Source organism: Borostomias antarcticus (genome assembly GCF_949987555.1).
Source record: "Borostomias antarcticus genome assembly, chromosome: 7".
NCBI classification, from domain to species: Eukaryota; Metazoa; Chordata; class Actinopteri; order Stomiiformes; family Stomiidae; genus Borostomias; species Borostomias antarcticus.
In genome coordinates, this window is record NC_140240.1 from 7,285,545 (window position 1) to 7,310,690 (window position 25,146).

Below are 25,146 nucleotides of genomic sequence, written 5' to 3' on the forward strand. Positions count from 1 at the left end.
CAGCCGCAGTCTGTGTCTGGATGAAGTTCACTATTGTGGTGGCTTTCTTTCTGTAAAGTGCTAGTTTTGTCAACTTTTTGATTTGAACCATTGTATATCATAAGTAACCTTAAAACAGGGCTAAACATGATTTTTCCCTTTACTACTCATTTAAACATGTTTGATTTTACCAGAACTTCAAGAGAAAAATACTGATTTAAGACCACCTCAAACGGGGAGTGCGACCGGACTCTAGCAAAACTCATGGTTTTATTCAGACATTGGAAAGTGCATTTATTTAAATCATTTGGGTGGACAAAATGAGAGGTTATTTTTGAATATGATCCAGGATAGACCAACTTGAGGTCGAGTGGAAGAAGAAGAAGAGCCTACAACTTAAGCTGAATAACGAATTAGGCCTACTAGTTAGGCTAATTACTAACTTAAGAATAGGATCACCCTAATTTGGAAATGTAGGCCTGAGAACAGGCTGACCAAGATTTCCTTTGGCTGAAGACAGGCAGCCCTAAATAAATGAAAAATGAAACTATTTTCATAGATAGGCTAACTGAGAGTTAGTCTGACAGGCACACGCATGCTCAGTTTTGCGAGTGGTGCTGCGATAGGGTTTCCATGTAACCCTGATAACTTATGGCAACGCTGAGCAGAGCCGTTGATAGTATATGACGCGGACTGAAGGTCATTCTCGTTGTTGTTGTCATACTCGAAACGACACTGTGTAACCCAGATCTGATCATGCTGCTACAGACTAACGGCGCTCTTGCATCCAGTCTGAACATGGCGTAACACACTTTAGCGCCCTCGTCTGGTTTCCACACATCATGACCGTAAGTAGGCTATCCTACGGTATCTCAAGCCCTGCTCTTGGATTTACTTTACTTCCTCAAAGGTCCTCGTATGCATTCTGAACTCGGTAGATCTGATTTTGTCCATGATGCTCCTTATACCTGGAATACTCTCCAACAGACTCCAAAGCTTGAGGTACTTCCTTCAGTCGCAGAGTTTAAATCCATGGCTCTTGGCATTTGTACTTCGACCTGTAACTGTTTTAATTATTATTATTATTATTATTATTGTATATTGTATTTGTTCTGTTGTTATTTGTGTATCTGTGTGATGGGTCCGCACTCATCCTTCTCGGCGACTTCAACATCCAGAGTGAGAAATTGGAACCTCTTCTCTCTTTCCTCTCCTCCTTCGATCTTCACCTCTCTTCTTCTTCTCCTACTCACAAAGCTGGCAACCAGCTGGATCTCATCTTCACTAGACACTGTTCCACCCCTAACTTGTCTGTCACTCCCCTCTTTCTCTCTGACCACTATTTCATGTCCTACTCCCTCTCCATCCCCTCTTCCCCTGTAACTCCTCCTCCTACCCACATGGTTACCACCCGTAGCCATCTCCGCTCGCTCTCCCCTACCGACCTTTCCACTGCCATCACCTCAGCCCTCCCCGCCCCTGAATCCTTCTCTCTCCTACCCTCTGATACTGCCACTGATCTTCTCCTCTCTACTCTTTCCTCTTCTCTGGACAATCTCTGTCCCCTCACCTCCAGGCCTGCACGCCCAACTCCACCTGCCCCATGGCTGTCGGACTCAGTGCGTACTGATAGACGGAGCCTGAGAATAGCTGAGCGTAAATGGAGGAAAGGCAAGCTCCCAGAGGACCTTCTTAATTTCCAATCTCTTCTTTCCACATTCTCCTCCTCCCTGTCTGCTGCTAAAGCTGCTTTCTTCCGCTCTAAAATCCTAACCTCTGCTTCCAATCCTAAAAAACTCTTTGAAACCTTCTCTTCACTACTCCAGCCCCCACCTCCTACTCCAAACTCCTCCCTTCTCCCTGATGATTTCGCCAACTTCTTTGACAAGAAAGTTAACGATATCAGATCCTCTTTCCCCCCTCCCCCGGTCAACGCTCCGTGCACAAACCTCACCCCCCCACCCTCACCCTCTCTCCCCTCTCTGCTCCCTCCCTCCTCTCCACCCCCCACCTTATCCCACTTTTCTCCCCTCTCCCCCAACGAGGCCCTCAACCTTGTAACATCTAACCGCCCCACCACGTGCTTCCCTCGACTCTCCATCAGTCTGTTGCACCCGAACTCCTTCCCTTCTTAACCCACCTCATCAACGCATCTCTTGTATCAGGATGCTTTCCCTCCGCTTTCAAGACTGCCAGAGTCACCCCCCTCCTAAAGAAACCATCTCTCGACCCCTCTGATGTCAGAAACTACAGACCGGTTTCCCTTCTATCCTTTCTATCCAAAACACTTGAACGTGCTATCCTTAACCAACTGTCTTCGTACCTCCACCAGAACGATCTCCTAGATCCCCACCAGTCTGGGTTCAGGGCTGGCCACTCGACAGAGACTGCCCTCCTTGCAGTGATGGAGTCACTCCATGCCGCAAGAGCGAATTCTCTCTCCTCTGTCCTGATACTCCTAGACCTGTCAGCAGCATTTGATACGGTAGACCACCAGATCCTCCTCTCCACCCTCGAGGAGAAAGGCGTCGCTGGCTCTGCACACTCCCTGTTTGCATCCTACCTGACGGGCCGCTCCTACCAGGTGACATGGAGAGGGTCGATGTCGGAACCGCGTAGTCTGACTACGGGGGTTCCACAAGGGTCTGTCCTGGGTCCTCTCCTGTTTTCCCTCTACACTTCATCTCTGGGCTCTGTCATTCGCTTGCACGGCTTCTCCTATTACTGCTATGCCGATGACACCCAACTGGTCCTGTCATTTCCCCCTTCTGATACACAAGTGGAGACACGCATAGCTGGGTGCTTGGCTGACATCTCGGAGTGGATGACGACACATCACCTCAAGCTCAATCTGGACAAGACTGACCTGCTGTTCCTCCCGGGGAAGGGATGCCCGCACCGGGACCTGGCCATCACCATTGAAGACACAGTGGTGACCCCGACTCGGACTGCGAGGAATCTGGGTGTGACCCTGGATGACCAACTGTCGTTTTCCACACATGTCACATCCGTCACACGCTCCTGCAGATTCATGCTCTACAACATCAGGAGGATTCGCCCTTTCCTCACTGATGAAACGGCGCAGGTACTCATCCAGGCCCTGGTCATCTCCCGCCTGGACTACTGCAACTCCCTCCTCGCTGGGGCCCCAGCGTCAGCCATTAAACCTCTGGAACTTGTCCAGAAAGCCGCTGCTCGCCGGGTGTTCAACCACCCCAAGTTCTCCCACACAACTTCCCTCCTCCGTTCCCTACACTGGCTCCCTGTAGCGGCTCGCATCCAGTTTAAAACTCTGGCGCTAACCTACAGGGCAATGAAAGGAACAGCCCCCTCCTACCTCCAGGCCATGGTCAAACCCTACACCCCCTCCCGACCGCTACGCTCTGCTACCTTGGGGCCACTGGCTGCCCCGTCACTCCGAGGCCCCTGTGGTCGATCGACACGGTCACGGCTCTTCTCTGTCCTGGCCCCGCAGTGGTGGAATGTCAGGACAGCAGAGTCGCTGCCCATCTTTCGTCGCAGGCTCAAAACTCATCTCTTCAAGAAGTACTACAACAATCCTCCCTCCTAAGCACTTATTGTATTGTATTGCACTGTACTTTAGATTGCTATTCTTGCACTTTGCCTTCAGCACTAGATTATGCTCTTAGTCACTTGTTTTAGAAAGAAGATGCACTTGTGAGTTCTGGCGAGTAGTAGTACATTGGCTTTTCCTACGTTAAATGCAATTATTGTTAGTCGCTTTGGATAAAAGCGTCTGCTAAATGACTGTAATGAATGAATAATGTAATGAACTCGTCAACACTGTAAATTAGGGAAAGCTCAGTGCTTTACGAGTAGCCTAAATAAAGGTCTGAAATTAAATGAAGTCATTTGGAAAGGTTCTTGGAGAACCAGATAGTGACTATATTGCGCCTATAAGATAGTGTTCTAAGCACTGATCTAAGACTCTAAGGTCTTCTAACATGTAGGCCTTTAATCTTTGTTTTGTAGACCTACATTGTAATCTCAAATATCAGACGCAGGCAGCAGTGACCATAGACATATACATGTTCATATCTATGGCAGTGACCCTCTCCCCTCTCCAGATATGACGTAACACGCACCACGCACGCACCCATGTTGAACGCGACGTAACATTAGCTACCAGCGCATGTCTAGTGCTTTGCTTTCGGAAATAGAAACGGCGTTTTTACCAAAGGTATTTGCAACAAATGAACATAGCTTACATGTGTTTGATATTATAAAGTACCTCTCTGTAATATTTAGTAAGCCACCCACCAAAATGTAAACGCCGGTTGCTATCGTTAGCTAGCTGGCTGTCTACTAATAACTATGCTAGCTATCTAGTTACGTTAGCTGTTGCTAACCAGAGCTAGCTAACAAGTTTCATTCATTCACTCACTCCAGTCATTGGCAATACAGCGAGTCACCTTGCACGTATAACTTGCTAACGTTAGCTAGTTAACAGTCAGACAAAAAGCAATTGGAATGTTTAATAGCTGGTTAGTTTAGCTAGCTAGGAGATATAAACAAAATATAATGTGTGTATGTTGCTACGATTACTAAGCTAGCTAGTGCTAACAAGTTTAATCATTCACTTAATGAATCATTGTGCGAGTCACCTTGCACTCGTTAACCAGCTAACTAGATAGATAAAATAGTTAGCCAAAAGCAGTTGAAATGTTTAATAGCTGGCTAATTTAGCTAGCTAGGAGCTAACAAAACATAATAATGTGTTGCTGTGATGATGACAAATTTCGTTCATGTTTATTTCAGGCATCATCACATCGACTGAGAATCCAACGTTATGATGTATCGCCCCAAACCAACTTTGAGGGACCGCCAGCACCTTTACAAGCTTATAATCAGCCAGCTTCTCTATGATGGGTACACCAACATCGCCAATAATCTTATCAACGAGGTGAAGCCACAGGGCGTGGTGTCACCCTCTGAACAGTTGATGCAGCTGGCAAAAATCGGTATGCAGGATTTGTGTTGAGCTTGCCTGGTACACGTCTGCTCCGTGCAATCCCAGTGTGTTCAGAATGGTATTTCTGTCTTTTGTCACAGGTATGGAAAATGATGACAGTGCGGTTCAGTATGCCATTGGTCGGTCTGACACAGTGGCCCCTGGTGTTGGCATTGACCTAGAGTTTGACGCAGACGTGCAGACCATGTCCCCAGAGGCATCCGAATATGAGACCTGCTACGTAACGTCTCACAAGGGGCCTTGTCGTGTTGCCACCTACAGCCGTGATGGCCAGCTGATTGCCACAGGCTCTGCTGATGCCTCCATCAAGATCTTGGACACAGAACGCATGCTGGCCAAGAGTGCCATGCCCATTGAGGTGAGACTTGTCTGAGAGACAGAGGAGACATCATCAACAACTTTCAGTGGGAATCATTTTCACCAGGGGAACAGCATGTAACATTGCAGTTATTGATTTGTTCTATAGGTTATGATGAATGAGACTGCCCAGCAGAACATGGAGAACCACCCAGTGATTCGAACACTGTATGACCATGTGGACGAGGTCACTTGCCTCTCCTTCCATCCTACTGAACAGATCCTAGCCTCCGGGTCGCGTGATTACACCCTGAAACTCTTTGACTATTCCAAGCCTTCTGCAAAGAGGGCTTTCAAGCACATACAGGTAAACCTTTTTCAACAAATCTCTATTTTGCATCTCTACTTATTCACAAACTGTGTTAGACTGTTAGAACGTGTTGTATGCCTGTCCCCTCCTCCCTCTGTCCAAAGGTTACTTTCTATTGCTTTCTCACAATACCTATTACTTCTGTCCACTTCCTGTGATCTTTTCCCCACCATAGGAAGCAGAAATGCTGCGCTCCATATGCTTCCACCCGTCGGGCGACTTCCTGTTGGTGGGAACCCAGCACCCCACCCTGCGGCTCTATGACGTCAACACCTTCCAGTGCTTTGTGTCGTGCAACCCACTGGACCAGCACACGGACACCATCACTGCCGTTAGTTACAATCCAGGTGCCAACAGCTACGTCACCTGCAGCAAGGATGGCAGCATAAAGCTGTGGGATGGAGTGTCGAATCGCTGCGTGACCACCTTCGACAAGGCCCACGATGGTGCCGAGGTCTGCTCTGCCGTCTTTTCCAAGAATTCTAAGTATATTCTGTCCAGTGGTAAAGACTCTGTTGTCAAGCTGTGGGAGATCTCGGCCGGACGCACTCTTGTCAAGTACACAGGTGAGATCTTTGATTGCTGGCTAACGCCGGTCTTACACCACGCAGCTTTAAAAATCTTGACATCTGAGAAGTGTTCACATTACACAAATTCATCCAATGAACAATGTCCTCACCTCACACTACAAGGCAATTGACATCAGATTGTTTCTGCCTGAGATTTCTATTTAAATCACTTTACAGCACCAGTCACACTTAACAAGTTACAAACATGTTCATACTGTATGTCAGAGAATTGGGGTGTCCCAGACAGGTTGAGAGAACTTAACAGCCATCATCTGCGCGTCCTATATCTGCTTATACTATGGACGAGTCTCCACAATATAATTTAATTTCAAAACCTTTATTTATACTCGTAAAGCACTGAGGTTTCCCTCATTTACAGTGTTGATGAGTTCACACAGATACACAAATAACAGAACAAATACAATATACAATAATAATAATAGTAATAATAATAATAATTAAACATAGTTACAGGTCGAAGTACAAATGCCAAGAGCCATGAATTTAAACTCTGCGACTGAAGGAAGTACCTCAAGCTTTAGAGTCTGTTGGAGAGTATTCCAGTTATAAGGAGCATCATGGACAAAAGCAGATCTACAGAGTTCAGAATGCACACGAGGAACCCTGAAATCTTTGCCTGTGTCTTAGGATTTCACCCCGAAAAGAATCCTTCATCTGGGATGGCTATGACGGCCTGAAATTGTGTAGTATGTGTCTGACATTAATTGTAATGACTACTAGATAACTATGTTATTGAAGACAGATCAAGTCTTAGAAATAGATCTGTTAAGGCAGTCATGAGGAGAGTTTGGATAGTTTTAGTTGAATGAATGTGATAAGGCTTAATAATAACTGAACTGTCAAGTGTCCACACCATCCATCCAGCTTTACTTGCTAGACTGCAAGTAACATGAAAGCCATGTGTTTTTCTGCAGAGATTTTTGTTGTTGTTCAGAGTTACAGTGTGGTGCTTCCTCCCACAGGTGCGGGTTTGAGCGGTCGTCAGATGCACCGCACCCAGGGGGTGTTCAACCACACCGAGGACTACGTTCTGCTACCGGACGAGCGCACCATCAGCCTGTGCTGCTGGGACTCGCGCTCCGCCGAGAGGAAGAACCTGCTCTCGCTGGGCCACAACAACATCGTCCGCTGCATCGTCCACTCTCCGACCAACCCCGGCTTCATGACCTGCAGCGATGACTTCAGGGCCCGCTTCTGGTATCGCCGCACCACCACAGACTGAGAGGGGAGGAGGTGGTCCTCGCGCTGAGCCCTCAAAGCCGAATACGCCCAGCCGGCCTCCTGACAGCAACACCGCCATGCCCCACCATCAGAGTCTCTTCCCCCACCATCAGAGCCTCTTCCCCCACCATCAGAGCCTCTTCCCCCACCATCAGAGCCTCTTCCAGAGCTGGTTACTTTAGATATTATTTGAGAGAACATCAGTTTAGTTTTTTCTTCTTCTCAATGGCAATATATTGAGTACTTTTAATGAAAACTTGGTCGGACAATTGTGTATGATTAAATCTCTTTTAAGTCACAGCCTGGGGGCGCCACTTCTCCAGAGACAGTTGAGAGGTGAACTTTCTGGAGCCTCATTTGTGCACAATAGCCAGTGAATGATGACATTGAGCATAACCAGTTATTGGAAATGTAAAAAACGGCGACATACCCATGCATTTCACTTTCAATTATTTTTTGATAAGCAAAATGTTTTTGTTTTTTATAAAACAACTTTGTGAGTAAGTTGGTGTGGGTGTCTTTTCCACTTTTATATTTTGTTTCTCTACTGTACACATGATACAGATTTTTATTAAAGTCTTGAAAATATTGCCAGAATGACTTTGCACTTTTGTTCGCATGTCATAATGTTAGCATCTCTTCATTTTAATCCATGCACTCCAATATCTGGCAGACACTTTGGGGTATGGGGGTAGGTTAGAAGTGCCATGTCAATTACAACCACACAGAGTGAGGGATTCTCCACATAGATATGAACTTCAATAATCTCAGTGAGGTGGGGGGGGTGAAGATTTTTCAGCATAGGTTGGAATACAGAAAATACAAAGTAGTGAGAGTACATTAAAGAGACCAAGGAATATATATATAGTATGAATAAAATATACAATATACAGTTGCATCTCAGAAAATTAGAATAATGTGGACTTTTTCACAATATTCTATTTTTTTGGGATGCACCTGTACATTCATAGTTTGTATAAATATGTATAATGATGTTCATACATACAGTACATACATGTACTGTACACATCCACAACACCCATGAGTGACATCCACAACACTCATTAGTGTTGACACGAGGTCTTATGATGAAGACATGACGTCTTATGATGTATTTACCCAGAAAACCATCATCTAGTTCTCTCATGCCACCTCTTGGCTGGTCATGACTGGTATTCCTGTTGTGAAACATGATATAGGCCTGGTAGGTCATGAAATAAATGAATAATATGTTATTTGTTAAACAATGTAAAAATACTTTCTCTATTGTTTTTTCTCTTTGTTTCCTACAACCTGAGATCACAGAATCAAATTCACCCTGGCTGTCAGGGCAGAGACTCGATATCGATCCACCAACCCCCACACTGAGTCTGACATATGTCTCTATGTTGTCCTGACAACAAAGACCAGAGGCTCAAGAATTCGTCTTTCATATATAGATTAACTAACCAATTCCGACGAAATTTAACAACCAATCCTGACGAAATACTTCCCCTATCTGCAGAGGAACAAAAACTGAGGGGGATTTATGTGTTAGATGGAAACTAGTGAAACAGCCTACTTCTGTTATGAAGTAGCCTATTCCTTCAACGTCAGTGGATTAAGAGGCTAGTGAGAGAGAGTGAGGGGGGTGGGGCTATAGTCAAAGTGCCTTCGACAAAGCCAATAGGACTGCGGAAAAGCAACTCTGTTAAAGACTGTGACCATACTCTCCCCGCCCCTATTTGTAAATAATCGGGGTCTCAGTGACAGCTCAGACAATAATGTGTGTGAGGGAGAAGAGTACTGAACCACAAAGCACTGACTTCATATAGAGGCTTCACACAGACTCCCAGTCATGGTGGAGTGTCAGGGGGACCTCTGAGTTGGATTATTGAACAGACAATATTTTTTTCTTGCGTTTGGATACTTAGGACCCCAGATTTGGAAATGGAGGTGAGTAGCCTACTGCACCTGCTGCTGTGGACTATTGTTGAGAACGTATGATAATTATGCAAAGTTGTTCAAATAGGAAGTTTTCAATGTTTTAAACAATGTTCAAAAGTTCTTTATATACATAATTCTTTGCACTGTTCTCTTCTATGGTTTATCAATTCATAGGAATCTTTGCTTGAGGACCACCTGCTTAGATTTCACTTTGAGTTGCGGTGTCAGCTACCTCCTATTTCCATGCACAGCCCCCATGGCCTGCACCCCTCCTCAACACTACTGTGAAACCTGATAGTGTTGCTCCTCAGAGAGAGTGCTGAGGATTGGAGTTTATGAGCCTGATTAACATGCCCCTTAGAAGCTAGATGAACTCAGGCTGTTGAATGCTCTTAATTTAATTTCAAGGCTATGGTTTCTCAAGCCTTCTCCCAGTTTGTGAAATGTTGTACTTCTGCTAGTTCATGTGGAACGAGGAAACATGAGTGTCATTAGACTGTCAGACAAACAATTCGAGTTCAACTGGAGATCATGAATCAGAATATCTTTGCTCTGCATCTCTTGTCTAGACTGTAGGTCAGACATTAATAGTTTAATTCTCATTATAGCTTTCAATCTGTTGATGTCAGCCTACCTTGACCTAGGAGGGTGAGGGCACACTTCCATTTGCTTTGGCTGTCTAGTTATCTACTCCATTTATACCACATGTATGTTGTTGTTTGTATGCATTAGTCCCTGTCCTGACTAGGTTACAGGTTAGGTCACAGGTTACTGATATCGCATGCATGGAGGAGCTGCAGAAAGAAGAATTTGTCTGGTCTTATTTCTCTCTCTCTCTCTCTCTCTCTCTCTCTCTCTTTCTCTCTCTCTCTCCCTCTCTCTCTACTCCCCTCTCTCTACATCTCTCGTTTTTCTCTCTGTCTCTATCTCTCTCTATTTATCTATTTATTTTTCTCTCTCATTCTCCCTTCTCTCTAGTTAGCCCCAGCTGGACTCATTCTGTCACAGAACTGTTTGGATGTGGCAGAAATGTGTGTGTAATTCTGTGGAGTTTCACAGTTCACAGCTGGTGCTTAGTACAGTAGAAAGGTCATGGAATATGTATAAATCCTCATGTTGCTAAATTCAAGTAAAAGATTTAAAGTAATTACTAGATTTAAACATATAATTAAATGGCATGAACAAATATACTTGGCATTTTAATGAATTTGCAATATAATTTCTGTCATTGTTCAGACAGTAGGTAATGAATCATTATACCATCTACATCATTCTCATGGATGGTACACTGAGAACATCATATCAGTCATGAACAGAGGCAGAGAGGAAGTAGCGATGCATCATCATTGCTCTAGCTGCCCACAAACAGATCATACTATGAGCTCATCTCTCACTTCATGCGTCTCCTGCAACCTCTCTCACAGTAGCTTTTGTATTGGAAAAGTTATTCTTGTCAAGTTCTATTTTAAGATTTCAAAAGAGTAGGAGTCTGTGGATGGTTGTGAGTAGTTACATACCAGGAGGCTAGTGTGGAGGAGTAGTACATGAGGAAGCTGAAATCAGAGTGACCTCATCTGTCTTTCTTGAGTAATGCCAGTTAATCAAAGCCGGTCCCTATCCATGTCCATGACCTTGAATGTGAATCTATGGCAAAAGTAAGAGGTCCCTGTCTCACGATGTTTAAGCTGTGAGACAGAAACCCGGGGTGGAGGGATGGGCAAGCCTTGACCAAATATAAGAAAAAGATGTTCAAAGCCTTTTGTGGCTGTGGTGTTTTTTGTTACAAAAGAGGAAGAGGTTAGTGCAACAGACATGCAACAGACATGTCTTCCTATAGAAAAAAGCAGAAGACAAAAGGAAGTACAACAGGAAGTAAAACCAGAGGGTGAATGTAGATATGTTGCTGCATAAAACAGCCTGCACACCCCATCTTCTGGTCCTCCAGTAGTAATACATCACTCTACTCCTTTGGAGGCATCACATGATCTGTCATCATTTCATCATATTATGACATTGTTCATGACATTGTTTTAGAGATGATAGTCTTTTGTATATTATTTTCCATGTCCCAGGAAATTCTCATCAGTGGTTTGGGTTTGTGTATGGTATTTGACACAGCTCTCAGCAGTTCAAGTACAGGAAATACCAGGGCAGCTGTAGGGAGGCAAAGTCACTGCCATTGAGTCGGAATTAGTCTGAGCCTCATATCCAGTTTGTTTAGATCTATGTTGGGTTACAAGGGATGACTTTCCATCGAATGCTATGGCATGAAGATATCACTGATGATCTTGGACTGGACTTGTTACTGTATATGGGTCAATGACATACAATATCAGGTTTTCAAAATAGCAAAAAAATAAAACTGATATTACAACTTCCCTAAAAGGATGTTTTTATGTTCAGTGCCATTACAGTATATTAGTTATATTCAAGAATAAAGACGATAATTCATTTTTATTGTGATTCACATGAATGTGCCCTCATAAAATGTCATTCAGTATAACGCTGAGTGTTTAAAAATAATAATAATTATGTCAAAATGTCATAATCAGAAGTTTATATGTCCATGTAGACTGGCAGAAATATAACCACACAGAAAAAATTACACACTATTTTATTTTGAATACCACATTTTTTGTTGTGTCATGGGTACAACTCAACATTTGTTGAAGGTTTTTTACAAAAACCTTTGTGCCTTACACTGAAAACAATGCAAACATATATGAAAATATATTTCACTTCATCCTATGAGAATTGTTTTTGTCTCTCAAAGTCAACATTATTGCATTTTAATATAAAATATTGCATTGTATATTGTAATATACAATAAGTATTATAATATACAAAACATATGACAATATTTTGTTAGCCTTAATTACATATCACTACTGCCCACAAATATTGATTAAATGTGATTCCTTCAGCAATAACAATAATGATACTATGAAATAATATTAGTTGCAGCAATAGTCTTTTCTTTTAGCTATTTTTAAGTTAAAACTGTAAAAAACAACTGAAAACCAGGATCAGAGGCTTAATATGTGCAGGGTAGCTTAGATCCCTTCCATTATCCAAAAGATAATGTGCCTTGAGATAGCCTACCAGTTTAAAATTACAGTATTCAGTATGATAATATCCAACTAGAAAGTACATTTCCTGGAGAAAATGTGAGGTGGGCTAGCTGCTGCAGCTGTATGTAACAGCTACTGCTAGAACTACTACGGACCGGGCAACCTCCATGCACCCACCGGCGAAGACCGTGTACAGTGTACCACTCTCCAGGCCACCTACCCGCCCGCACCGGTGAAGACAATGTGTCTCTAGCCCACTCAGGGGCTGAGTTGTGGGGCCCATGGCGTGGATAGTGGTGTGGTGGTGAGACTCTGCCCCCTCAGGTCAGAGCCATTCGTGGACAGTGTACCCCTCTCCGGGCCACCTACCTGACTCCACCGGTGAAGACCGTGTGTCTCTAGCCCACTCAGGGGCTAAGTTGTGGGGCCCGTGGCGTGGATAGTGGCGTGCTGGTTAGGCTCCGCCCCCTTGGGTCACAGCTAGTCGGGGACAGTACAGTGACCTCCATGCATCCACCATTGAAGACTGTGTGTCTCTAGCCCACTCAGAGGCTGAAAAGTGGGTTCTGTGGTGTGAATAGTGGCGTGGTGGCAAGGCCCCGCCCCTTTTGGTCATAGCCAGTCAGGGACAGTGTACTCCTCTCTGGGCTACCCACCGGCCCCCACCAGTGAAGATCATGTGTCTCTATTACACTTTGGCTGAGTTCTGTGCTACCACATTAGTTATAAAAGGGTGCCTTTACCATTAAGAGAGGCTGCACATGCACACAAATTTTAAAAAAGCAACAGCTGCCACCACTCTAATCCATACTGACACTCTGATCCTAGACATGGTCTGCTTCAGACAGCTCTATCACAAAAACTATAAATGTTACAGCTTATATGTTGACACCATAGGAATCCTGAGAACTTGCAGAACATTTCTATGTATAATATGTCCGTATAGCTTAAACACTGTAGGCATGGCGACAAGTTAGAAAAAGGGTAAAAAGGCAAAATTAGCAGCTCAAAAGTTAGTGCGGCACCATATGTTTCAATGGGGAGCCCAGTTGCTGAACAAATCGTCATACCTCAAAAACGGTAAATCACACAGCTTAGATACTTACATTGTACGAATCAGCACAGTTGTGTGAACATTTCGATATATAATATGTGTATGAGCTGATAAAACTGTAGACATAGTGACAAGTTAGAAGCAAAATTAACAGCTCAAAAGTTAGAGTGCAGTGCCACATCATGAACATTTTAAAGTTTGAATGAAGTTTCTAGCACAAAGTATGAAGAACTAGTTAAGGTTCAAAAAAGTGGAGAGAACTATAATAGTTATAAAGAAAGAAAGAAAGAAAGAAAGAAAGAAAGAGAAAGAAAGAAAGAAAGAAATTGTGGGAATATCACAAGTTGGGCTAGCTTCTACAAGCTAGCCCACCTAATAATAAAGAAATAAATAGTGGGAATATCAGTTGGACTTTTGCAAGCTAGCCCACCTAATAATCATACAGGGGTTTCAACATCTTTATTTGTCACCTTGAATACATAGCTAACATCAGGGGTGCGTTCAAATTCAGCGAACATAGCGAACACTAGCGAACTATTTTCCGTTAGCTTTGTGTTCGCCGCAAACGTTTGCTAATAAAGCAGTATGGAACGAGAAGCAGTGGGATATCACGGATATCGCCATGGCTAGCAGGAGTGGTTAGGCACGACGAGCAGCAGAGTGCCGTTACACCCCGCTAGCCGTGGCGATATCCGTGATATCCCACGGCTTCGAGTTCCATAATGCTTTTATACAACGGTTGCCACATTTATCCGTCAATATTTCAAAAAGAAATACAATACGAACTTTAAAATGTATTTTAAATATAATAAAATAAAAAAGGGAGCGTTGCCAGGCAACGACAATGCTACAGCACATCTTTGTAAACATTGATCTGGACACTGCCACGGCTACTAATAAGAGGTGGATTGATATTAAAAGATGTGCGAACATTCCATTTTAGTGTGGGGATATCGTGGTTATCACCACGGCTGGAATGCAAACTGACCAATAGAGACAATGGACCGGATGCTAATAGTCTGGAGAGGTAGTTCGCCAGTAACGGAACGAGGATCATAATGGACCCAGGCTTACTGAAGATGTGCTCCCAGATGGGGATTGTTGCATTTATTAAAAGCCGTTAAAAGTTGACCGTTAGCTGAATTTGAACGCACCCCAGAAGAAAACCGTGGTTACAATAGTTATGTAGATAGCTATTACCAGGCTGTTAGCTTGCTAGCTACTGTACCTACCGCAGCAGCTGCTAATGTTAGCTTGGTGATATAGCTAGCTACATAAGTAATGTAACCACTGATTTCCTACACATATTGAACAGGCAGTTCCTTGGCCACCCAGTGGCCAAAGTAATGACCTTGACCTTATAGGTACAGTAGATTACCTTTCATATTTAATATGCTTTTTATGATCAAATATTAACATTAAAAGTATGCTTTCCGTGTTGTGCTGAAGGATATGCATTTTTGTTCCAAAGGTTACTAGAAGGTGAAAAGGTGAAATCATCAAATATTTCAGAGAGATTTTCTCACTTCATGACATTGATAGAGTGTAATCAAGGGTTTTTATTTGTTATACTGAATGACATTGATGAAGTGCAAAAATCGGGACAAAAGTTATTCAAGTTTTTATATATATTTTTAGACACAGTATCTCGTCCAATTTTCTATATATTGTTGCAAACACTAACACAAATATGCCATGGGTATTCATTTATATTTTTAGAATGAATTTCTACATTTTAATATTTTAATATTAATTTAAGAGCATTACAGCTCCTTTAATTTAATACTTTGCAACACAAATATTTCTGGGTCAAAAGAATGGTAAAGGTTGAGTAATTTAATATTGCACTGCATTTTGTTACACTGTTTTTTGTATTTTGTATTTGCACTGTCCTGTCCTGCACCCTGTCCCATGTCGCCTACAATGTCGTACCCTAGTCAAATTCCTAGTATGTGTGAACCATATACATGGCAAAAAAAGATCTTGAGTCTTGATATGTATCTTTTTATATTAAATCGATGGCCTCCAAATTTACACGTCACATCTTTGACCCATGCATCAATATTAATTATTATAAATTAAACATTACAATACCCAACTAGAAATGGTGCTCAGAGAGCACAGACCTCCACCCCTGAATGTATTTTGTGGCCCTGTGCATGCCAAAATTGAATGGATTCTAAATTGGCCCATGCTACACACCTCCACAGAGTTTCATGAAAAGCAGACTGGTAGTTTTTGTGTAATCCTAGTCCAAAAAATGAATGGAGGTGAATGGCTGTCGGGCTGTGTTCTGGAGGCTCGTGATTCACTGGGGTGGAGGTAAAAATGACTGGAGGTGAATGGGTGGCTGTATTTGGCTGGCCCTGTGGTGCCCCCCTCGGGTCACAGCCAGCGGGGGGCAGTGCGGTGTACTCTGGGCTCTCCCTCCGCACCCCCTAGTCCAAACCCTGTGTGTCTAGCACCCCCACACAGGTTCTAAGTTGGACAATGCAACACCGTTCCACGAGTTTCGTGAAAATGTGTCCAGTAGTTTTTGCGTAATCCTGCTAACAAACGCACACGCACACATGTACGCCACCGAAAACATAACCTCTCACCCTGTGCTGTCGCTGGGGTGGACGTAAATATACTAAAGACACACACACACACACACACACACACACACACACACACACCAACAAACACACACAACCATCTTGTCCACTGTGGGAAAGTTTTATATTGCATATTTACAGTATAACTTCCTGTTCAGGCTCAAAGACAGAGTTTTCCTAAGCTATCTGCTGCTTCTGTCCTGGAGATACCCTCCGCCATAGTTTAAATATTTACTGCTTGATTTACTGTGAATCATCTTATGTCATGTGAAAATATGATACTCGTTTAATAGTTAGATTGTGTGTCACTGTTAACCTGTAAAAATGGGTAAACATACATACTTTTCTTTTACCTTTACCCCTGTGTCTTACCCTCTAATTGTTTTTCCTTTTGCTCAGTCTAACAAAGTTCTGTAAGCATCACCTTTGCTTCTGGGCTGGCAGTCCCCTTATCGTATAACCCATGAGGTGGTGACCTGACCCAGGGGTCATGACCAGACTGTCAAAGGGTCAGAGGTCAGGAGGGAATGGGTTCCCACACTTCCAAGAGGGTCTACTGTCCAATGGGTCTGCTGCCCAGAAGGTCTCTGTGGTGCCCTGGAGATGGACAGGGTGTTTGTGGAGAATACAGTCACATTGGGTCGTCAGAGCTTATTGAACAATCTCACGTCATACAATAGAACATATACCATTAGACACCTAATTCATTTAGTGCAATACCCAGTGTTTACATGTTTTTTGTTGTTGCAATAGACCAGACCATGTTAATTTGTGAACAGTATGGAGAAAGAAAGAGATGGAGAGAGAGAAAGAGCGAGAGACAGCTGTATGTCTAAAGTGCTGAAGCCAGCTGTCAGAGTGTGAGCTACACAGGCAGGCGTGCACAGGAATCCAAAAGACTCACAGCTGAATCTGACCCACATGTTACTGTACTCATTGACAGACACAGAAACATATCCTTTGGCATAAGTAAGTAAACACTTCTTCTGTGAAGATTTGGGTCACTGCCAGTGCTAATATATCCCATAATGTCATCAATATGGATTGACATACCCTTTTAGACATAATGAGATGTCTAGATGATGTTAACCACAATGGATAATAAAGGAAACATATCTTGTGCAACTAGCTTCTAGCCCAAAACCTCAGTTCCACTGCCCTGGAATCCTCCAACCTCACCACAGAGTGTCTGTCATTAGCCCATGACTAATTATGTGAATTAGCAGAAAGGACACTGCTTTCAATACTGTACCTGTACATTATTTGAACACAATGGTAAACCTTCACACTGCCATTATTTTCTTAGTATCTTAGTATCTGAACATACTATATTAACATATATGAAAACTACACATACAGCTCTCATTCAATTCACCACTTCGGTGATGTAGGGTACGCTTAGAGGAAATATGTCACAAGATGAATGTTGATGGAAAAGTGTCTGACATCTGACACTATTTACGTGCACATGGCACGGGTGGGACCTCAGCATGACTCAGAGACTTATGGAGGGGAGTTTGCTGCAGCTTGGTGTAGGTGTCTGGTGGTTGAAGGATGAGGCTGTGCTGTGCTGTGGTCAGTGTGCAGGGCCTGTGCACCATAGGGCTTGCAGGCCTGCTCTCCAACAGGTGCAGGGCATGTCAGGCTCTCGTGGTGAATGGGTTCTTTGTTGTGCAGGATTCACCCACAGAAAGAGGGCAGTACCATGTAAGGCAGTGCCAGCAGCCCAGACTTATCAGCTGAGGGGGGTAGCGGGGGGTAGTGTACCTCTGTGTGTGTGTGTGTGTGTGTGTGTGTGTGTTGGGTGGGGGAAGTTCATCCGTACCATCTCCCCTAGTCCCCTTGTCTCTGGTCTCTCACACAAAAGAAAGTGGTCGAGGGTATTGTCACTTCATCATGCAGACATTAGGACAGAGATTTTATTGCTTTCCTGTAGAGTATTCATTTTTTGAAATGTGCAGGACCTCTGAGTTGGATTATGTGAAATATCCTCCCAATACAGAACTATGGTCAAACTCTGCTCATGCAATGAAAACAAATTACTTTGTGTGAATGCTGTTGAATAGTCTCCCACCTGGCAAATCCAGCATCTAGAAATATTAGTGCTAGATCAAGTGGTGGCATTTTGGGGCTAGTAAGTCATTTAATCCGACAGGTCAGTTAAGCGTGTGTCAGTGGAGTGTGTGTTGGTGTGTGCTGGCACCGAGGAATGTCTCAGCATATGGTAGCTTACATAGAGACGTATGCAGAGGGTGCAAGTACACAAGCAACGTCTGTGTGATTTAATCTGATATGTGCATATGTGTAAGTGAAGGGCTCAGTGTCCTTGAATACCAAAAGTTCCAATGGTTTCAGATATTTGACATTTATTTGCAATTGATTTGTAACCGTATCCTTCATGTGATAAAACTCATGATGATGTTGTGGTCGGTGTATTTTTAGAGGTGTGTGAGAGAGAATGCACTCTCAGGCCTACGGGGAAACCTGAAGGAAGGAAGCACTTCTATCTAAATCTAAAATACAGGATGTAGAAAGAGGCCATTCACACTAAACACCAGTGTTCAAGCATTTCTATATGCATGCCTTATCTGAGAATTAGACTAGGCTTGCACCCACCCATGAGTCTATTCTATTACTGTCTGTCGTTGACAGGATTTCATTGTGAAATTGACCCAGCCATTGAATTGTATCACAGCTGCACACAGAAAACGGTGCCCTAGTTCCTCACTGTCCCATTCTCTTCCTACAACAGACTGTCAGTTCAGCACCTCTAGTAAATAATAGGTTAGTGTGATTATAATAACAGAGCCTATATCACTGTCACCTCTATTTTATCGCCAGCATTAAAATATCAAATACTGTAACTGTGTCTGGTTAGCACAGAATGTGGGAGATTTTTTTCAGACTCTCTGCCTGTTAGTGACCTACAAGCTTTATTGTTGTCTTAGTGTGTTGTTTACATTGTGTCCCCAACGACTTCTTTATCTGACCTCCTTTGACGTAGTGTTTGCTCTGCTCCTTTTCCAGACCCTTCTTGCAAAGGCTCTCTATGACAACACTGCCGAGAGCCCTGATGAGCTAGCCTTCCGAAAGGGCGATATCGTCAGGGTGATTGATCAGAATGTGGCTGGTAGCAGAGGATGGTGGAGGTGCATTTTGTACGGACGTCAAGGTCTAGCCCCGGCAAACCGGCTGCAGCTCCTACCCAAGACTCTGAGTGCTGAAAATCCCAAATCAGCAAACTGCCAAGGCACTGACATTCCACAGAATATCTACCAAATCCCAAGTGTGCCCAGAATGTCCACCAGCCCAGCTTATGAACAAATGGACAGGATCTATAAGGTCCCCTGTACTCCTTTGTCCAGTCCTGTCTCTTCCCCACTCAAGCACAGCACAGATGGACCGGAGGGAAACTGCAAGGTAAGATTTATTTTCTCTGCATCAGAAATACTTAGCAGCAGGTTGAAAGACTTTAACAAGTGTGCTTTTTGTTGTTGTTGCAGAAATGAACAAGAACACATGTCTAAGTTATAAAGGCCAGACATTAGTCTGACTGTTGCTCCCCTAGCATAGTTGGTCCCCTTCCTATAGAAGTGTTAACCCTCCTTGTGATTAGAGAGCTAGAAGGTGGATGAAATGCTGTGTTCGGAAGCCCCCGCTGGCAAAAGAGCTTACAGATGGGGACCAGGGGCCACTCTGTAGGGACAGGCAAGCAGTACCGGGCCTTTATAGGCCTGTAAAAGACGAGAAGAGACAGACTTCAGACACCGCTAACTGCAAACAGCAGTCAATGCTGCCGAGGACCCCAGAAAGAGAGAGGTGTCTATGCGGGTGCCTGTGCGGCCAAGGGTGGACCGAGTCTGCCCACATGTTCACCATTTCCTCTCCTGCTCCAGGGAAGGCCTGTTCTCCTCTACAGTAGCCATCTTAGAGTCAATATGCAGAATGGTTTCAATTACAGAGGAGGGTTTATTGGCAAACATGGCAGGCCTAACAGGGATCTCTGGCACTCAGGGGGTTTGGGAGAAATCATTATCCTCATAAAGGTGCTGATATATGAGGTCAATGAGGTGGATACATCTAGGATCAAAGCTGTTAGAGGGGAGCCAATCAGCCCTAATATTATAGCTTCTGTTGTTTACAGGCCTCAGCCCCCAGCATCCTGTCCAGTCCCAAGGGAGAGGTTTACGATGTCCCGAACCGCGGCAGACGAACCTCTCTGTTCACTGTGAGTCTCAGTATTGTACTACTGCACATGTTTATGCATTGCCTTCTTAGACATGGAATGGGAAATCCTTTTATTTATTTATTTTTACCAAGTTGAACCATTTTTCCTAAACGTTTAACGAAATAGTACAGTACATAACAGTTGTTGAAAGTTTAAGATGTCCTTTCTTGCATTTGTAATTTTCTCCTTTCTTTTCCTTCTTTTCTTTTTTTTACACAAAAATATATGTAATTGCAGCCGTCAGCAATGCAACCTTTGACCCGAAAAGCTTCCCTGATGCCACCTTGTGAGCTGGAGAGAAGGTTTGACACCCTGGGGATCATGAAGCACATCCCTTCAAGTGACACCTATGTATGTGCTCTACATATTTCATTACTGAACGCCGTTTGTTTGTACTGTATGTGATTTTATATTTAAAGTGCCCTGTCTACACTTCATAGGTGTATGCAGTCCCACCTCCTGTGTCCCAGGATCCCAGCTATGACATCCCTTTGTCCTCAGCCACTGAAGCCCAACAGAACCTGGGAAGTGGGTACAGCAACCTTCCCAATCCTCATAAGTCAGAGTGGATCTATGATGTGCCTGTGTCTCCTGAGAAGCCTGGTCATGAGCAGGGCTACTATGGCACCATGCCCAACAAAGCCATAGGCACAGCCAGGCTGCCCTATGATACTCTCCCAGCATACGCCTGGCGTGCGCAAAACCCCAGCTCAGTTATTTCCCTCTATGATGTGCCCAAACCCAGCTCGGCTCAACCACAGAACCAAGACAGCCCCAGCCCACCCAAAGTTCTGCCAAGGGCCCCGATGTATGACAAACCACCTGTGCAGAGGCTGTCCGAGGACTGTGTTTACGCAGTGCCGCCACAGGAGCAGCCTTCCGTTCAACGCCTCAGTGACTCCCACAGAGGCCATGTGCCCCTGGAGTGTAGGGGAGATTCTGGCCCCACGTATGACCACCCTAGAGGGCGGTTCCAGCGGGGCAGGATTAGCCTGTTGTCTGCTTCTCTGCGTGGCCGGCCAGGGAGCGGAGACTCACTGCTGCCAGAGGAGGAGCAGCGAAGCGAAGCCTCACAAGTGTCAGTGGCCGACAGCCAGAGGAGCAGCACGGCCTCTAGCTCCTCCACCAGCTCCTGTGACTCCCTGCCCCTGAGTTCCTCGTCCCCAGAGCTTCTGCGGGAGGTCACCCTCAGCCAAGAGGAGGCGGGCCGCAGACTGCTGGAGCTCCAGGAGGCCTTATGCAGGGCCGTTCCCAGGCTCATGGAGTTCGTCAGCAGCCACTGGAGGAGTAAGGAGCACTTAAGTAAACACCTGGAGGAGATCAGAGGTGCGGCAGAGGGCGTGGCATGCTCTATGACATGCTTCCTGAACTTTGCTGTGGACATGAAAGGCAACGCCCGCCGCCTGAACGATGCCAACCTGCAGGCCAGGCTCCACAAGCAGCTATCCATTGTGGAGGACTCAGGTCTTATCCTGCAGCAGACAGTGAGTGCTCTGAGTGTCGCTGGGTGGCCTCTGGATACTCTGTCCCAGGACCCAGGGCAGGCGCAGACGCCTGACCAGCTTGAGCGCTTTGTAATGGTGGCTCGCACTGTGCCAGAAGATGTAAAGCGCCTGGTGTCCATACTCAATGCCAATGGGAAGCTTCTGTTCAAACCTGCACAGAGGGAACCAGAGACCCCCAACACCATGAGTCACCCAGAGATTAAGAAGTGTCAGGATGAGCGTGAACAAGGGGATGACCTTGTAGAAGATGAGAATGACTATGTTCAACTACAGGTGAAGTCTCTTTTACCAATAGAACACTGTAATGACTAGTAGCTTGCAATGACATGCACATTGTAATGGTCAAATATTGTAGAATGTTCCTTTAAATAGAATGTTCCTTTAAAAGGTGTGTTTGGGTTGCATGTGTACATGGGAAGCATAGAATAGAATATAATAGAATATAATAGAATAGAATAGAATAGAATAGAATAGAATGCCTTTATTGTCATTGTGCCAAGGTACAACAAAATTAAAATAGGCTCAACTTAGGTTTGCAGGACAACATACAACAATACAAATACAAACACATCACACAATATAAAAATATAGGCTATGTATATACAAAAAATATTGCACTGTATAAAATATTGCACTGTAATTCCTTATTGCACAGTGAGGAGGGAAGGGAGAGAGGGGGGATTAGTGCATGTTGGCATTCAGAGTGGTTACGGCTCTGGGGAAGAACCTGTCTTTCATTGTCACTGCCCCGCGCTTGGCGCCAACATTTTAGTTACTGTAGTTGAGCGATTTCCCACAAGAAGGACGTATTGGAGCTTCCATATTTTCTTTCTTTTTATTAATACTTGACTCTTTGGAGGGTGGACACTATTTCATCTCATGTTTGAGGAATATATTAGCTGTGGGACCAGGCTCATATGATCAACGTGACTAGAAAGTTAGTAAATAGGCACTTGTGAAACCCAAGTATTGGTTCTCTCCCCCTACTTTATGCACCACCATCATGGTACCAGACAAAGAAGTGTTACAATATGACAATCAATGAACTACTCGGTTAAAGCAGCTACGAGGAGTCTTTCAGTTTGTGTTGATTTAAGCGGTACTTGTGGACAAAAGCGTTTTTTCCTGGAAAGACTACTGCATTTCCCATGAGCACCACTGCTTCCTGTCATAAATATCTCTTGCCTAGACAAGCATTTGTTTTGGAAGCCAGCAAAAAGAAGTTAGGCCTACTTGTCAGGATAACTAGTGACGAGATAAATAAATCGTTTTGTCATTTCTGGTCAACTCGACCAGCCGAGCAGATTATAAAAAACAATTTAAAAAAAACAATCTTATTGCGGATGGCCGCATTTGCAAATGTAGGTAATGTATTCAGTATCAGTATTCAAATTAGACTGTTTTATAACCAACAAAAAGTCATGTATTTGCATTTGAACTTCATCTTATTCCTTCTCCAGACTAAAAAGGAGTTTGAGAAACAACAGACGAAAACACAGGAAAAACAAACGACTAAGACAACTGGAGGTTCCATAAAGCCAAAGGTATTTACCTCCTGTCACAATGGACAAGCTTTTGGGGAGGAGCATATACAGGCTCGATACTTTAAGATATTAGTATTATTTCCTTGTAATTACAGACAACATACAGCTTCTTCTATAAGTCCATACTTCTTCTGTAAGAGACTGGACCGAGGGAGAGATGAGGATGTCTAACGATCTCTCCACCCATCTCTCTTCTCCATTCCCCACTCTCTTCACAGGAGGATCAGAAACAGCGTTCCTCAGAGCCTCAAGCCACTTTGGCGGAGCCTCATAAGGCCTCGATGCCGGAGCACTGTCGTCTGTACTTTGGTGCTCTGCAGAAGGCCATCAGTGCGTTTGTGAGCAGCCTGTTGGACGACCAGCCACCTGAGAAGTTCATCTCTCATGGCAAGCTAGTGATCATGGTGGGCCAGAGACTGGTGGACACCCTGTGCAGAGAGGCCCACACTGGAGAGACTAGCCAGAGTCTGCTGTGTAAGAGCAACCACCTGTGTGCACTCCTGAAGCAGCTGGCTGTTGCCACCAAGAAGGCTGCGCTGCACTTCCCAGACAAGCAGGCCCTACAGGAAGCCCAGGACTTTGCAAAGGATCTAGACCAACAAGCAAAGCTCTTTCGAACATCACTTGACCTCTGAAGTGCACTGTATGGGTGAACTGCATATTGCTGTTTCAGTGAAATAGACACTGTCATTATTGACAACAGCAATCAATCCTTTTGTTTGGGGACTGACTTTACCCACTGCATTGTCTCTAAGCTTCACAGACCAAAATACATCTTTTTGGATATCAATTGCTAGTTTATACTATTTCTTATTGTTTAGCGCATAAAGAAAGTGCTACAGGAGTTGTGGAAGTGTTTGTGATGACTACTGTAGTAGTATAGTCATTATTCGCTAACTGTAGATATTATTCTGTATCCATACCTAGAATATGTTTTCCATGGAAGTATAAGTGGACTTCAATAAAAACATTGCACATTTAGGATGGCATATTAGCTAAAGCAAAATCTAAAATGAATTTACCAAGACAATGTATGTATGTATAAATTATGTATTTTCTTTTTATAAATTATGTATTTTCATTTTGACAGTCTTACAGATTCTATGGTCTGAATAGTATATTTGAACATATTCTTGTTTGTGCAATTTTATATCAAACCTATACAATTTTACCCATTAAATGCCTTATGTAACTCTTTTGTTTTGGGCATTATTCTTGAAACGATTTGAACCCATTACAACCCACATTTTAAGACTAAACTGCTATTATGAATAAAATCTTTAAAGGTCTTCAATTAATACTTGTTTCACTTAGCAAACAATATTGTGAATACTTCGTTTATAAGACCAAGGAGGCATGTAGCCTACAATCGCTTTGACTTTTAAATCAACACGGCATTGCCTACTATTAGTGCTATGACGCCCCCTGTTGAAGGCTGAGCTCTGGGATGGAAAAGTGAGGTGGTCTGTGCATGCACTGTCAACCAGAAGTGTTGCCTCTTGATGGTAAAGATGTCTTGATAGATAACCTAGTATTTATAATGTATAATTCATCAATATATATTATATATAACATATATACTAGCTAGTTAGATTTTGTAGATAAATTCGAGTGGTCTGCCTCCCCCCCTAGTCTCTGCTCCCTGAATGGTTAGATGCAACAGTTTTCCTGTCATTCATCACAAAGCACCCAACTGCTCCTACTGCACTGAACTCACTGACTCCTCCTTTCCTGAGCACAGTACGTGCCTTGCGTCACTGTGTTTCTTTCT

At 43.9% G+C, this 25,146-nt stretch overlaps 2 protein-coding genes across 2 annotated transcripts; both read left to right on the forward strand.

Moving 5' to 3' along the window:
- Positions 1 to 4,792: 4,792 nt before the first annotated feature.
- On the forward strand, positions 4,793 to 7,451 carry cstf1 (cleavage stimulation factor, 3' pre-RNA, subunit 1; the record flags this gene model as incomplete). The annotated part of the gene is made up of 5 exons (XM_084441038.1): positions 4,793 to 4,961; positions 5,053 to 5,330; positions 5,439 to 5,636; positions 5,815 to 6,205; positions 7,192 to 7,451. The coding sequence occupies 5 exons, from the start codon at positions 4,793 to 4,795 to the stop codon at positions 7,449 to 7,451; spliced, it is 1,296 nt and encodes a 431-aa protein (XP_084297164.1).
- Positions 7,452 to 17,652: 10,201 nt separating this feature from the next.
- cass4 (Cas scaffold protein family member 4) lies at positions 17,653 to 24,010 on the forward strand (the record flags this gene model as incomplete). The annotated part of the gene is made up of 7 exons (XM_084441009.1): positions 17,653 to 17,805; positions 19,126 to 19,518; positions 20,243 to 20,326; positions 20,564 to 20,677; positions 20,767 to 22,104; positions 23,292 to 23,375; positions 23,594 to 24,010. The coding sequence occupies 7 exons, from the start codon at positions 17,653 to 17,655 to the stop codon at positions 24,008 to 24,010; spliced, it is 2,583 nt and encodes an 860-aa protein (XP_084297135.1).
- Positions 24,011 to 25,146: the final 1,136 nt, after the last annotated feature.